This window comes from Anser anser (assembly GCF_964211835.1).
Source record: "Anser anser genome assembly, chromosome: 5".
Taxonomy (NCBI): Eukaryota; Metazoa; Chordata; class Aves; order Anseriformes; family Anatidae; genus Anser; species Anser anser.
Window position 1 is genome coordinate 26,310,634 of NC_139725.1, and position 15,578 is coordinate 26,326,211.

The 15,578-nt window shown below is 46.6% G+C and overlaps 1 protein-coding gene and 1 long non-coding RNA gene across 8 annotated transcripts in view; one reads left to right on the top strand and one right to left on the bottom strand.

Annotated features, from left to right (window-relative positions):
• The window catches only part of MEIS2 (Meis homeobox 2), a 172,654-nt gene extending 171,520 nt beyond the window's left edge, over window positions 1-1,134 (bottom strand). The window contains exon 1 of one of the 6 annotated variants that reach the window (XM_083838768.1): window positions 32-1,134. In XM_083838768.1, coding sequence (XP_083694894.1) covers window positions 32-43 — 12 coding nt within the window. In that variant the 5' untranslated portion in view covers window positions 44-1,134. The remainder of the gene's footprint in view (window positions 1-31) is intronic. The other 5 variants (XM_083838760.1, XM_083838762.1, XM_083838763.1 and 2 more) reach the window with 5 other exon arrangements.
• A 134-nt stretch (window positions 1,135-1,268) lies between these two features.
• On the top strand, window positions 1,269-9,418 carry LOC310900587. 2 transcript variants are annotated; one of them, XR_014585253.1, is made up of 2 exons: window positions 1,269-1,501; window positions 2,935-9,418. It is a non-coding gene; the product is annotated as an uncharacterized lncRNA (long non-coding RNA). The 2 variants fall into 2 exon arrangements; XR_014585254.1 differs by having other exon boundaries at window positions 1,317-1,380.
• The last annotated feature ends 6,160 nt before the right edge of the window (window positions 9,419-15,578 follow it).

The window sequence follows — 15,578 nt, forward strand, 5'->3', positions numbered from 1 at the left end:
ATATAGGTAAGTGTTGGAGATTTAAACCTACCCTTTGCGCCATCAGTCTGCGCTCCAATAAACTCCTGGATGTGTCGTATATTTAATATCCCAGTCCAGCAAAGAAAGTGATTTAGAGTGAAGAAGATTCCTTTTTTTTTTTTTTTTTTTTTTTTGCAACCCACTTATAGACTTCTCCTGTCCTCCAATATGGGTAAATAATAATAACAACAACAACAACAACAATAATATATAAAAAACAGTCAGGAACCACGATGAGTTTCTGTGTATTTCTTCTCTTTTTTTCTGTCTCTTTCTCTTTCCTTTTTCTCTTTCTCTCTCTTTTTCCTTTTTTCTTTCTCTATGCAAAAAAAAAAAAAAAAAAAAAATTGTCAAGCCCCCAAACTGAAGGTTACGATCGGCCCGTCAGCAACCCACATGTAACCAAACTGTCGTGTCTCATGGCTTTTTGCCACTCCAGCTGTCAATCAAAGCCAGGGAATGTCAAGGTAGTGAATGAATGATGGTTGATGATGATGAAGAAGAGAGGAGGAATCTTTTTAACCCCGGTTCCTTCTTCCAGTAACTCCGCGCTCAGGTTTTGCCTTTTAGGATCGCTAGAGGGTCTTTTTTTTTTTTTTTTTTTTTTTTTTGAGTACTGTGAAGGGGGGTGGGGAAAGATGCGAAGAAAAAAAAAATCGAATAGTTTGCAAAGCCCGGAGACTTCCCCCTCTCCTCTCTCTCTCTCTCTCTCTTTTTTTTTTCTTTTTTTTTTTTTTTTTCCTCCTCCTGCCGGTGGGTATTTTGCCTCCCTCTCTCCCTCTCTCTCTGAGATGAGTGAGTGTCAGTAAGCGCTGGCAGGTTGGCTGCGGGCTGCCTTATAGAAGCGGCTCAGTTTCGCGGCGCCGATCGGCGGGAGAATGAAGTGACGGAACCCGGAAGTGGCGGTGGCCATAGCCAGTCCTGCAGCGCGGCGGCGGCGGCGGGGAGCGGCGGCGGCGGGGAGCGGCGGCGGGGAGCGGGGCGGCGGCGGCGGCGGCGGGGCCGGGGCCGGGGCCGGGGCCGGGGCCGGTGCGGGTGCGGGTGCCGGTGCCGGTGTCGGTGTCGGGGCGCCCCGGCCGGCAGAGCGCCGCTGATGCGCAGCGCGCCGGCAGGGCGGCTGCAGCGCCGCGCGGGGGGAGCCGCGCAGCAGCCCCTGCCCCGAGCGAAGCGAGGCGTGTAGGAAGGAGAGCGGGCGGAGGGAGGGAGGGAGGGAGCGAGCGAGGGAGGAGGGAGGAGGGAGGGAGGGAGCGAGGGAGGGAGGGAGGGAGGACGGGGAGAGTGCGTGTGTGCGAGAGGGGGGAGAGGCAGGGGAAAACTGCCGAGAGCCGGAGGAAAAGTGCCACAGGAGCCCGGCCCCGGGTTGGTTCGCGCTAGGTTGTTTTAGCGACGAAATACCTTGCGATTAACCGCGGTGTTTAGCGGCTGATTTACGCTCTGAATTATTTATTTAACTCGCCGGCTATCGCCGCTGCCGAGAACGGTATGCGGGGCCGAGGGCACGGAGGGCTGCCGGGGAAGGGGGGGCCGCGCAAAGTTGGTGTTCCCCCAGCCGCCGGCCGGCTCGGCGAGCTCCGCGCGGCTCCGCGGGCAGCCGGCCCCTGCGCGCTCCCGGGGCCGGGCAGAAAGTCCCGATCCGGGGCGCGGGGAGCGCGCCTCGTTCAGCCCGGGGCTGGCACCGCTCCTCGCCAAGCGATCGCTGCGACCAAGCCCGCTGTGGATGCCGCGGGGGGGTGGGAGGAAGGGGGTGGGGGGGTGGGAGGAGGGGGAACCCCCTTTTGGTTCTGCGCTTAGGCTGCCAGCCTTTGAAAAGGGCTTAAAACCGAAGTCACGCTCAGGCTTTTGTAGGATGGATCCAGATGTTCCGTAGATTTGGGGTTGCATGTTCTCGCTGAGCGGATCCGTCGGGGAGCGATGCATTCGCGTGTGTTACGGTTCTGGACTTTGCTGTATATCGACGTCGCGCTTGTGGAATGTATGCTGAAGTATTAGCTCGGTAATGCCTTCTAATGGTAGCGCTAATTACAGTAGGGTTATTTAGCAAATTAAGCGAGATGCTGCACCCCCCAGCCCTGAGCACCAAATGAACTTTTCCAAGCGCGCGCACACACACACACACACACTCACACACACTCACACACACTCACACACACACACGCGTTAATTTTGGTATGTTCCCCTCGCCCAATCGCTTTGCTGGAGCTGAAACATGCCTTACCTCAGAACAGTCAATTACCAAAGCTACCCGGGATCATCAATCATGGGGGATGCTTGAAGTTTAGGGGAGGAGCGATGGTCAAACTATCGATTGCTGCAGTTTTGTCCTCCCCAACCCCCCACCCTCGTTCACGGTCCCCTGCACATAAAATCTAAAACAGACTATCCCGTTAATAGTGGGATTTATCAATGATTATGTACCCGGTTGTGAACGTGGCCTCATACATAGATGGCTTTTAAAAATACACGGCAGAAAAAAAAAATGTGATTTGCTCAGATAGCGTTTGTTCTGGTTTGTTTTGCTGCTCACGATGAGGACGGTGATTCTGAGATTTTTATTTTTATTTTTTGGAAACTTTAAGAAAATGACTCAGGGGGCAGTTATAGATATTTGGCCTGATTTTAATAGGCGTAGGGAATGAGCTCCAGAGGTCAATAAACCCCTCCAAAATGATGAATGATTGAGTACCTGTGATGATGATAGTGATTACCGGAGCAATTAAACAGTTTGATTAAATGAGCCATCATAACAATGATGTCTGCGGGAAATCAGCCCTCACATATAAAGAAAGATAGTGTGGAGGGCTGACAAACGCCAGTGGGCATTCCTGCGTGTTCCGATAGCGCCGAGCCCCGCAGAGCGGGCTCTATTTACAGATATGGGGCGAATGCGGAGAAAAGTCACTCTCCTACTTCTAGCCAGAGTTGCACCCTGCTTTAAAGCCCGCCAGAAGCCGGAGAGCAGACCCGTTTGTCTTTTCCTAGAGGATCTCTTCCAAGATTAAAGCTAGTCCTAAGAGCAACCGAATTGCTGTGACTGACTTTCACGGGACTGTAAAGAGAGGTGAGTAAAAAAGCCCTTAGTATGTAGATCTCTTTCAAGCAGTGGTTAAGTCGATTCATTTCGCAAGGAAAAAGCCAGTCTTCTTGTGCAGTATTTTATACTCTGTCGTATAAATCGGTAACGTAATTCAAGATATTCATGGTAATGAATGCTTGGCTAATCCTTTGGGTGCGCGGAGACCTACAGAGCAGTAGGTTATGCAAATCCTTTCCTACTTTTACAGCTGTAGTTTTCTAACAGATTTTTTAAAGAGATCTAGTCATCAGTGAATGCTATTTTTTTTTCTTCATCTCCTTCTTCCACCTCTCACCCCCCCGCCCCGAAGATGCCAGATTTCTAAACTTCCGAGGAATCATTTCATTGTGATAAAGCCCATGCAGCCAGCTTCGAGGACATATTTTAAATATTTGTAGTTTCCAAACTTATTTTTTAACCGAGGCAGTGCAAACCCAGAGCCTTGCCTCCTGAGCTGTACAAGTGTGTCTCATTTCAAACAGTTTCGGTATCACTAAAGAAGAGCTCTTTCCTTGTAACGTGGCCGTGCAAAAGTAATCTAGTTCCACTGAAGGCTCCCTGTATTTGTTCAGACTGCAAGCTGTGGGAGAAGTTCATCAGTTTTCTTCTCAAAACGAAGTTTTTCCACGACTTGGCTCCCATAGGAGAAGGTGCTTCATTGCTCAGGACGTAATTTTAGACTCGATTTTCTTTTCGTAATTCTGCTTTTAACAGGAGCGCCTGTTAATCTTGGTTCTCTTGAGTAAGGGATTGTTAGAGAAAGCAACCTAAAATCAAAGCTGCAAAAAAAGCAGCCAAAGATTTTTGTAGTGTTCAATGCTGCTCCTTTCACTTGTTCAGTTTTCTTTTTTTTTTTTTCTTCACTAAACTAATTAACCCCCTGCGTTGGCTCGCCCTGCTGTGCATGTGTGTAATCTGGGACAGGGACCAACTTTTAAAAATGATTTTAACTTGATAGAAAGTGAAATTTCATATGGTAAATGAGGGGCTTTCATGTTCCTCTTGTGTCCTTTTTTTTTTTTTTTTCGTGAAAAGAGTTGAAGCCTTTTTCCTCTTCTCTATCCCAGTGGATTAACGCACAGAGAGAACGTGGTTTATAAAGCGCTAAAGTTTAGCCATTAAAGAGGAATCTCAATTTAGCGCCCTTAAGTGAAAGTACTCAGCTATTAACAAAGATGCTGTTAGGAACTCGGAGGAAAATGGGATACGTGCGTGCAGGGGGTGGGGGCTTCTACAGTCTTAGGTCATTTATTATTTACTTTTTTTTTTTTCCTAATTTTATTTTCAGCCTTGTGACATATTTCCTTTTAAACTCAGTAATTCGGGAAAATTAAATTGGCTAATTTCCATTTCTCGTGCATCATTTTCACAGCAAAGGCTGTTTCCAGGAAAAGTGTAAGAGACGAGAAGAGACGAGTCGGTGGAGTGTGTGTGTGTTTCTTTTTTTTTTTTCTTTTTTTTTTTTTTTTCTTAGATCAGCTCAAAAGTCCAAAGAGAAATGAGGTGTCCGGTATGGAAGTGCATCTCAGTCAACAGCCAGCTCCTTTTGCCGAGGCTGGAAATGGTTTTAACAGGCGGTAAAATTTCATCTTGTGGTGTCAAATTGGGGTCAGTTTGGGGTTAGCGCTCTCAGTGTCCGAGAAGGAGCTGTCCAGCTGTGTGGGGATTCATTAAGGGCAAAAGATCCGTTTCAAGAAAAACAATACAAAGACAATCAGAGGGCTAAAGATCCTCTTCAAATCGCATTTTACAAGTGCACCAGAACAAATATGGACGCTGAAACCTATTCCCTTCAAACTCCCAAATCGGCTTCTTAGCCCTTGCAGGGAGTGAGAGAGAAAATCCTCTAAAACTTAAGAAGAGTCTGTTTTCAATCAGCCTTTCCGAAGTGTGGCATCTTAGTCCTTTGCTGGCTTTGAGACATGCCTCTCTCGCTCGCTCGCTCCCTCTCTCTCTCTTTTTCCACAGCCTTGCAAAAGCGGACGATGGCACAACAGGTAATATTTCAGATTTCGAGAATATATTCCACCGGGTATGTTAAGCCGCTGTTTTGTGTGAGTGTGCGCGCAGTGTGTGTAGCGGGAGATTTAATGCAAATGCAAAGTTTGGGAGGGGAAACGAGCTGTGCTTGCACGAAATCCGCTTGCACCCCTCGGAATTTTTCTGCACTCCTTGCAAGCAACGCTGTGCTCTAATAGATAATTTAGGGGAGATTTACTTCACGGTTCCTAGCATTTGTGGAAAGCACCTATTGCTAATCTGGTTTATTAAATTCGCGTGGTTTAAATCCTCTTAGCATCCCTACATCTGTTAGAACAATTGACGCCTTGCTGCAGGGACAAATAACTTGAACCTTAATCTTGTTTGTAACTTTATTCAATGTTTGTTTGTTTGTGCCTCGAGTTCAAGTATTTTGGGGCTATGCCATTGTCTTCAGAAAGACGTAGCCCACATTTACAGGCAGACCCCACAATGGATGGGCTAAGGCTTCTGCGGACCAGGACGAATAATTTGGAGTGTTTGTCCTGGCGTTTTGTCTTGGGCTGTCGTTCTAGGAAATGTGTCATATTTAATGAAGAAAGCAATCCGCGTGTTAAAATGCGTCTCCAGGGTTACAACATAACCGTGACCCCGTGGTAAAATCCACGGGCTTTTTTCTTTCTGTTCTGCTCCCAAGGCGATGCGTGGGGTGCAAACAGCACCTTTGCAGTTTTATAACCAGCATTATTCCACAGATCAAACTCCTACCTCCGAAATCGCTCCTTGCCACGCTTCACCTCGCCTAGACGGGCGGCTCTCACAACTTGAGTCACTTTTTCCTCGTCCCAGCCCATTTCGCTTCCCTCCGGCTTCCCGCAGCCGCCGGGCTTCGGGGGGGGCCGCCCCGGGCGCCCCCTGCCAGCACGGCCCCAGCGGGCGGCGGGGCTCCCTGAGCTGCTCCCCCCGCGCCCCCCGCCCGCCGCTGCGGGACGGGGCTCTCCCGCAACCCGGCCGGTTTTAGAAATGCCTCCCGGCCCGAAAGTCAGTGGTAGCCCATCGCGGTGAACTCTGCTTGACCTCCCCCGATCTTTGGGAGCGGGATTAGGAGGAGGTTCATTTACTTACCTGTTAACTTCCCTTGCGACTCCCTTCCTTCCAGCCCTCCCCCTCCTCTTTCGAAGCTCCTGCGAGCACCACCGGAGCTCGGGGCTCGCTCCCCCCTCCCCAGCCCCTGACCCCCCCCCCCCCCTCCCCCCCGAACCGGGCCGCGGGGCTCCGACCCGGCACTTGCGGGACGCCCCGGGGCCGTCCCAGCCCCCGGCGACGGCGCGGCGGTGCCATCGGCAGCCCTCTAGCGCTATCTGGCGGGGCTCCAGCGCGCTCCCGCCGCGCCGCGCAGCCTCTCGCAGGGCCGCTGCCGGGGGCGCGGAGGGGCGCGCATCCCCTGCGCCGGGCGCGGAGCGGAGCCGCCGTCCCCCGGTTCCGCGCCTCCAGGTCGCGTGTGGCCGTGGGGGCTTGCCCCGGGGGTCCCCTCCCTCCCCGCATCCCGACCCGGCGGGGGGAGGCTGGGGGGAGAAGGGGAACCCAAATGTCCGCCCCCCCTCCTCCCGTCCTGCGTTATCCCTGAATAACCCACGCGCGGGGGGGGGGGGGGTGGGGGGTGCGGAGTGCTAGCGTGGAAGGAGAGCCGGGCTGCTTCTGCGTCGTGGGCTGGGAGGTTTGGGAAAGTGAAGACCATAAACAGCCAGCGTGCGTATTTCCTTCGTAAAGCAGAAGGACAAAAATACCTGTCAGGGTTTCCCAGTAAGCCTGCTTCTAGCAGGGTAGTTAAAATTCTAGTTTGCATTTGTTCGAAGGAGCCTGAAGCATTACAAAATAATAAAATAAAATAAAATAAAATAAAATAAAATAAAATAAAATAAAATAAAATAAAATAAAATAAAATAAAATAAATCCATCTTTGCAATGTGACATCGTAACAGAAAGGACAGTTAGGGCAAACTAAATCGCTTTAGTGCAATATCAGAGCATCTGAGAAGCCTCCAAACTCCGCTCAGCTCTCAAAATATTCACTTTTGTTCTCCAGCTGCCTATAAAACTCCAGAAGAGGAGAGCGCTCTCGTTTTGACACTGGAGTTCTCGGTCCGGAGAGAACAATATCCTCCTATCTCGTTTGAAATGTTACGGCGACTCTCATAACACACGCGATCACTCCAAGCACGAATCTCCCTTTTTTGAAAGCGCTGCTCGGCCCATTGTTTGAAGTGGGAATCAGCGCGCAGCCCGAAGCGAAAAGGGAAAAAAAAATCTTAGGAGCCCGGCTTGGTATTGCATAGGGAAAGAACTGACAAAATATTATAGTGTGTTTCCTAGAAGTGCGTGATGAGAGCCCGTGGTGTGTTCCCGAAAGAGAAGTGTTTTTTTTTTTTCTTTTCCTTTTTTTTCCCCTAAAAGATTGTGATCGCCTTTGTACGTCTTTCTTTTGATCCCACAAAGAGAATGCAATATACATATATGTGTTTGCTCTCCATACAAGAAATGCAAGGGACCGTACAATGGAATATACGGCCGGTTAGCCCTCATAATGCTTAGTTTTGCTGTAATTAATTGAAAACAGTTATTAGGTCGTCATTGGCAATAGCGTAAATAATTGCAGCAGATTTTTACTTAAAATTGACCGGTCACAGAGTGATAGATCGATTCGAGGTATAAAAATGATGTATCAAAACATCAATGTCGATTATTTGAAATATTGTAGTCGAATCTTTTTATTGCTTCATCGGTTAAGTGTCTGAAAGTGCTGTGTTCCAACATATATTTATGTTGTCAATACTGTCAAAACTGTCAGTTTTATTACAGTGGATTTGTAATACATTTCAGATTTGCTCATTTACATAAAATGTCCACCCCAGTTACCCCTCCTTTTCCCCATCTCTGCAAATCTATGTCAGTTTAATGAAAGGATTCAGGACTCCTAGCTGAAGCAAAAAAAGTAGAGATATTGCTCCATTAAGTCCAATTTAAACATCCCTTTGGAAAGCTTGGGCTATTCCTAACTTGCTATAAGAGGGAATCCTCCACCCCCTTTATTTCCCCAGCAGAATTTAAACACTCTTCTACTATCACACCTCGATTAAACCCTTCAGGAGACCCGAGAAACTATACGGAGAGACACAGCCGAGCCAAAGCACACCTGTGAGTGCCGCAAGCCCGCCGAGCAGGGCAGCAGCCCCCGGACTGCGCACCCCCCGGAGGTTTGGTGCTGGTGGGCAGGAGGAAACAAAAGGAGCCGTAAATACGTGTGCTCCTTCCTTAACGGGCTGGACCCCAAAGGCTAAGCTCAAGTTGGAAGCAGGAGGGGACGTGATATGCCCCCTGTCCCCCAGCCCCCGTTTGGGGTACGCACTGTCCCTGTCCGCCCTGATCTGGTGTCGGGGCGCTCTTAGGCACCCCTCTCTGATTTTCTCCGAGAGCCCAGCTGAGGGATGGAGAAAGTCAGGAATAAAGAGATCCATTTCCACACCCAACTTTCTTCGATCGAGGAAACAGTGAAATTGGCCACGTAACTTCACCTCCCAGCCGGCTCGCTCGGGAGGCTGGGGTTGTTCTAAAGGCGTTGGGAAGATGGACCCGAGGTGCGGGTCCGTGTGTGTGTGTGTTTCTTTTGTGTGTGTGTGTGTGTGTGTGTTTGTCATTTTCTCCTTCCCAGGCATACGCGTGTTTAAAGAGATGCTGAAGAGAGCTCTGAGTTCAAGGGGAAGAAGGCAAGGTTGGTTTGGGGAACGGCAGCGCGCCTGGCAGGTATTTTAATGACCGTCCCTTGCTTTGAACATTTCCTATCTCTCTGCCTGTCTCCATCCGGAATATCTTCCCCAGACCAACTCTTATTTCTGCTGTAATTCTTGTGTGTGTTTGTGAGCGCTTCTGAAGTAAATTGAGAAGTAAGCTGTGCAAAAGGAGGAAATCGCCCCTGGGGTGCTTTGTTTACTTTGGTTTGTAAAATCCTGCTAGGAGATGGTTTCCTCAGTGTGTGGCAAGTGTTTCTTCAAGAAATTCATCAGCCCTTCTACAATTACTTGGAGCTCTGAGGGAAGAGAGCTGCCATCACTTTCTCACATCCCAAGGTGTTGCATGGAGGAGAGAAGAAAAGGCTGGAGCATTTAATTACAATGGGGGGCGGGGGAGAAGGGGGGAGCGGAGGCTGCAGAAAGCCGCCCCAAGCCTGTACCTGGAAAAGAAAACCCGCCCGGGTGTATGTGGGAGACGCGTGCCGTGTAGGGCTGGGGAAAAGTACCCCATCTCGTGCGATAATTAGTCTGAACAATAAACATAATTGGAATAAAATCAGTTGGAAATTCCTGCGTTTTTAATTACGTTTCATTTTGTGGTAAGCCGTAAAATTATGAATACCTCTCAATTAAACACTATCCACTTGTAAAGCATTTAACAACAATTATTCCTTAATCAGTCGGAATGTTAGCCACAAACGATGCTGTTAAACATCAAAGGGACGCCTTAGACGTTACCTTTTAGTCATAAGTAAGAGGATTAATTTCTGTAATTAGAGGGGATAAATATGTGCATAAATACATCTAATTTTTTTACACGTTCTCATCCTGTCTGGGAGAGGCGAGGATCTCTGACATCGCCAGCACTTCCAGCTCTTCCCCCGGCTCCGAGGGGGCACCCGGCCGCGGCGAGGTGCCAGCACCCCCGCAGGGAGGCCCGATGCTGCGCGGGGCTCCGCGCCCCTCTGCGCCCGCTGGAGCACCGCCACGGCGGGAGCTCGGCCTCGGGCCCACCGCGGCCACAGCAGGACTTCGGGGCAATTTGCAGCCCTCCTCGGGTTTCATGTACGTCTTTTTTTTCCCCTTTTAGTTATTTTTATTTTTGATTTTTACAGCACCTGGGGTCTACCTGGTGTTTTAATTCCCCCGGGGACAATTTGCGGCCCCCAAACGAAGCTCGAGACTCGAGTGGAACACCGCAAATAAAATTAGCATGACCTTGATTATACCCCGTATGAATATCTCATTTACCTAATGACTTTATGTCACGTACGCAGAGGGTCAATTTCCTTTTAACCTTTCCCATTGCTGCAGTAAGCATTCTTTTATAATCAATGGCTGTTTGAATAATCAATTCACATTTTATGATCCCTGACAAACTCAATATATGTGCGCCTCGTTTCAGCAAAGCAGCCGGCCCTTCTCCGGGGCGGTTTCACGTCCGAAGAGTTTGCGGCGGGGTTTTCCCGGCTCCCAGGGGAGCCGCCCCGGGCCGCGCTAGGCAGCCGCCGCCGGCTCCGCGCAGGGCTCCGCGCAAGGCTCCACTCAGGGCTGGCTGCAGGCGGAGCAGGGCCGCACCAGGAGGATGCGCTCCGGCACAAAGACACACGCCCGGGGAACCGCAGGGGCATCCTTGAGTGGTGCTGGCTCTGGACATGCGGTTTCACATGTTTTTCCGATCGCCATACCCAAATATGTGCACCCCCCCACACACACACCCCTACCCTCCCCCGCCTTCTCCTTTCCAGGAATGTGCATAATAAAAGCCAACAGCCCGGGACTCTCCCCCCTTGCTGCATGTGCCAGACAGCGAGCCGTGGGGGGACGAGGTCCCCCCAGCTGGGAAGCCAAAGGCAGGCTGCTGCCCGGCTTCCAGACCTCCACCCAGGACTTTCGAGGGCAGCTGGGTGTCTCCGGCCCCGTCGGCACAGGGGGAACCTGGCCTCGACCTTAGCATCGGCTCAACCGTCCCGCTGGCGTCGGACGCCTCCCTCGCCGCCACCAGCCCCCCCTGAGCGTCTCTCGCAGCTGTCGCCAAACTGGGGGTCGGGAAAGTCGTCCCAGGAGCGGAGCCCCCAGCCGCGACTCGAGCGAAGAAGCGAACGTGCGAGGGGAGGGGGCTAGGGCAGGCTGAACTTTGCAAATGTTTTTTCTCTAAGTAGCTCACATTGGCTGTGATCTATGGTGTGAGTCAGGAACCGAGACTTATTGCAATCCTTTTCCCTCTGTTGGATAATTAATGCTGATTCATAGCTGTTTCTACCTACGAATGTGTGTTTCGTTTTTCTCTGCAGGGTCCATGGTTCTTTGGTATGTTGTTATTCCCTGAAAGGTAATTGCACTTGATATTCTCTCGGGGAAGGCTCATTAGCCAAGGGCAGGGTGGCGTTGCCAATCTCAGATTCTTTCAACGATTCAATGCAAACATTTGCCCCAGAGGTTTAGTGCAGTACTCCCAGCTCACGAAACAGCCCTTGGATACAGCATTTCCCCTAAGAAGCCTTAGGCCTAAAAAGAAGCACATATATATACCCCCCAAGCAGGAAACATTTTAGTTTAAGGGGTTTTAGTTTAAGCCCTCCCTGCAAATGGTTAAAGGTACACAAGAAGATCAGACATGATACAGTGGGCTCTGAGGCTTTGCCCTTCCTGTGTATTATTAGAAGATACCCAGTACACAATCACTGATGAGGCAGCAGAAAAGACACCACACCTCCAGCTCCTCTCTATGCACTCCTTTACACTCTTTTCACGTTTACAAAATGCATGTCGAAAATGCTTTTCAGCTGCCCACCATTGCAGAACTACACTTGACTTCTTTCTCACACATGCCTGCTGTCATCTCTTTGGCTCCTTTCATCTCTCCTGCTAAATTAATTACTTCACTAATGCAAGGCAATGAAACACAGGTATAAGGTAAGCGAAGAAACATGCATTAGTTAATATGAATTATTTTATGAAGGTGAACCCTCCATGATGGTTCCAATTTTATTTTTTCTTCTATTGTTCACTGTTTTGAAAATCTTATTCTTCCTCTTGAATCTTGGCAGGTTGAGCGGGATGATTAACAATTACACTGCAAGAGAATGGGAGGATCCAGTTCTCACAAGAGAAAATGGTCCCACAGGATCAATGAAGGGGAAGAAGAACAAGATGTAGGCTTAGCAAGTTCTCAGACATCACCTGGTTTTCCATGTTAGAAAAAAAAGAATCTGGGTATCTGTAGTCACAGTGAATTAGATTGGATATTCTTCTTATATTGGTGTTAAAAGGCAGAGAAGGCTCTTAATTCCAAACAACACGTCCTAAGTCTAAAGTGTATGCCTAACCATCTTACTGTGTTTACATACCTCCACACACCACGCTTTTCCCCATCACAGTTAGCCAATAAAGTCAAAGAGCAAAACTCATCTGTGCTGTATCACTACCGACTTTAATGTCAGGATGTCAGAAAGGAAATTGTCCTGTGGCATGTGACTACACAACAAAAGGTCCAAGGGTCCTAGGTCCAAAAGAAGATACTGCCACATTACTGTTTTTAATCCCCAGTCATTAGAAGGGCTGCCCATCAGTCTATAGGCCTCACCTGTAGAGGGAACAAAAAAGTTCAAAGAAAATCACCTCTAGGCCATGAATCTCTGCAGACAATGTTTTCAATGCTGATAGCCTTCAATATCCTCAGGCCTAAGTCCTGTTGACTGCAGGAGAACCACCTGAATGAAGGATGCAGGACAAAGCTCTGCCAAGTAATTTTGCAAAGTACTTGGCTTTACTGCTCCTATTAAGGATAAAAGTGGACAAGCACAACCCTTGCAGTAAGTCTTCTGCACAAGAGACTTCAGTTCTTTAATTCATACTTTGGTGATTCACAGCCCAGGTTTTTGTTTGATGCTATTTGAGTATTTCTTGTGTTATAGCAGTACATTCCTTTCCAAAATGTTTTTCAATGTGAATACTTTTTTTTTTTTCAGTGATGAAACATGATCATGTGACAATGTACTAATATGCTGCATTTTTAAATACATGCTAAATTTAAAAATTGTCTCTCATTACTTCATGTACATTTATAAACAATCACTAGTAGTCCTACTGATCATCAGCATAAATAGCTCTAGCAGAAGCTTTTCTTTGATGCAGATAAAAATAAACAATTTTGAAAAAATAACATACAAGTGGTTGTCCTGTTCTCTTACCTTAAGGCTATATTATGATCACAATCAGACATATCTAGGCATGTGTCATACTGGATAATACTATTTCTTGAGTGTTGGAGGGGACATGGCTTTACCCTGGACTTCACAACAGCTGAGACACGCCATTTCAAACCATGATCCTTGTGTTCTTGAAAAAAAAAAAAAACCCACATACTAAGCTGTATATAATTATTAACCTATATATGACATTTTTTTTTAAACAAATTTCTTCACATTTAATACTCAAGTCATTTTATTTCTATTATTCATGTGCAGAGCTAAAAATAAACATCTGAAATATTTTTCTCTTTTATGGAAGAGCTGATAAAAGTATTCATTTGAACTGAACTCTTGGATGAATGCAGTCCTATTTTCTGGGCTCAGATCTCTTATTCCCAGTTGGGAACCCTGCATCGTATCAGGGCAGTACAATGAATCTTCAGAGGGAAAGTGCTCTTTACCTTGAAATATTCACCAAGAATAGCTTAGGCAAACAGTTTCCAGCCTAAAAGTCATTCACAGTATGTTCATTTGGGCTTTTCATTTCATTATTCTTGATGTGTCACTGGTCACCTATCACACTTGCTCTATTTCCCAATAGGTTGGATGAAATTATTTAAAAAGGAGACTAAATGAATAATAAAAGTGCACAACATATATTCCTGTCTGTGTATGCATGCTTTTGTTTTGTGCAGTTATTCATAGAAAGCCTGATTCTGCTCCATTCCATTTGATAACGCAGGATTTGATCCATAAAGAAAATATATTCACCTAATATTTGTTCAAAGAAAAATTCTGCTTGCTTTAATGTTCACTTATGGCCACAAACATGATCAGAACAAGACCCATCTGAAACCCTTAGAGCTGCTTCATAAACAGAGTTGCAGTAGGAGCCCTGGAACCTAAACAGTTTTGTCACTATAGGTTAATTTGAGCTTTCAAACATTATTGAAAATAATCAATTGCCTTTCTTCCCCTCCCCCAGCTGAACTTCAGGTCGCTTCCTCTGAAAAACAGCTTTGGGGACTGAAGGGAGATCATACTGTTTGATCCAAAAGCAAAATTATTTTTTCTGCTGTTTCCAGACTTCATTCATTGAAGAAGGTCCTGTCTGCAGCCAATATGTTCACGGTAACTGTTTGTTCCAGAAATAAACACCTAGCAAGATCCTTAGGATTTGAGAAAGGCATTCCTTTGATTATATAATCCTCCATAAATGGAAAACAAAAACAAAAACAAAAACAATATAAAGATCTTGGCCCTGCTTTCCTTGGGCACCTAGCAGTTCAACTGATTTTTTTTTCTTTTTTACACAAAGAGATGGATTTGGGACGCACTGTGCTGCAGGTATCACACTTCTAGATGGTTTATTTATTTATTTATTTATCTGGGAAATGGTATATTGGCATTCTTCAGCTGAGGGGTTATTCTGATGAATTTACCTTAGCCACAGAAATAAGCCAAAAGAAATATATGTATTTTTTTCTCTGGTAATAAAGTACTGTGTTATCAGTGAATACTAATAAGTCAGTATAATGGATTCTTAGTTTTTACTCAGATCTGAAGATCTGAACTGTCCTAGACCTTGAAATATTAAGATGAGAGGGTTAGTCTTGATATTTCTTTCTGAATAAAATACTAAATAAAAATATTATTATTCCAATGAAACATGATAAATGATGTTGATGTGAAATCGGGAGCAGATGGAAAACAGCCAGAATGAGTTCATGGGCCTCATTTTTCTTCTCTTCACTTAAGCAGGAGAAACTCTATTGAAGTTAATGGAGTTACAGTGATATAAAACTGTACTAAGGTGAGAATTGGACCACTTGTGTTTAAATAGATGCTGTTACTTTAAAAACAGAGTTTACTTCACTAAACAATCTGCAAATAAACACAAAACAAAGGGCAAATGAGACATATTACAAGTAAGCATGCATGCAAAAAAGGTAAGTGCAAATTAGATTTGAATATTCATGAGTCACAAATCATTGACAGTTTGAAATAATGCAAAACAGCTTTATAAATGAGGTTAAGGCAAGGGACATCAAAGAAAGGCATTGCTAAATCAATAGCAATTTGATTGTGCATATACTTGTAAATTGTGGCTACAGTTTTTGTGACATGGGAGAAAAATAACGCACATGTTGTGAGGAAGGGGCACATAAATATTCTTTTTGAATGTGTTATATTTTTGCAATTCAGCATGTACTTGGAGACCTGCCATGTATAAAGTGACCAGACATCATTTTTTAATTTTTTTTTCCCCAAGAGAGTTATAGTTTCCTTCGACTACCCAATCTCCGGTGTTATGTTGCTTAGCATGACAAAAAATTCAGTTGTCAACAATACCTGAACAGCAATACCGTAAAATAGAATAATTACTTACTTCACTTGACTTCAGTAGAAGGATCACCTGCTAATCAAAGTACTGTCATAAAATCATAGCCAGTGGAGGTTATCTACTTATTTCGGAGAATTTTGTCCTCAGAAGTGGGAATCAGATGAGTTGCAAGTCTCAGA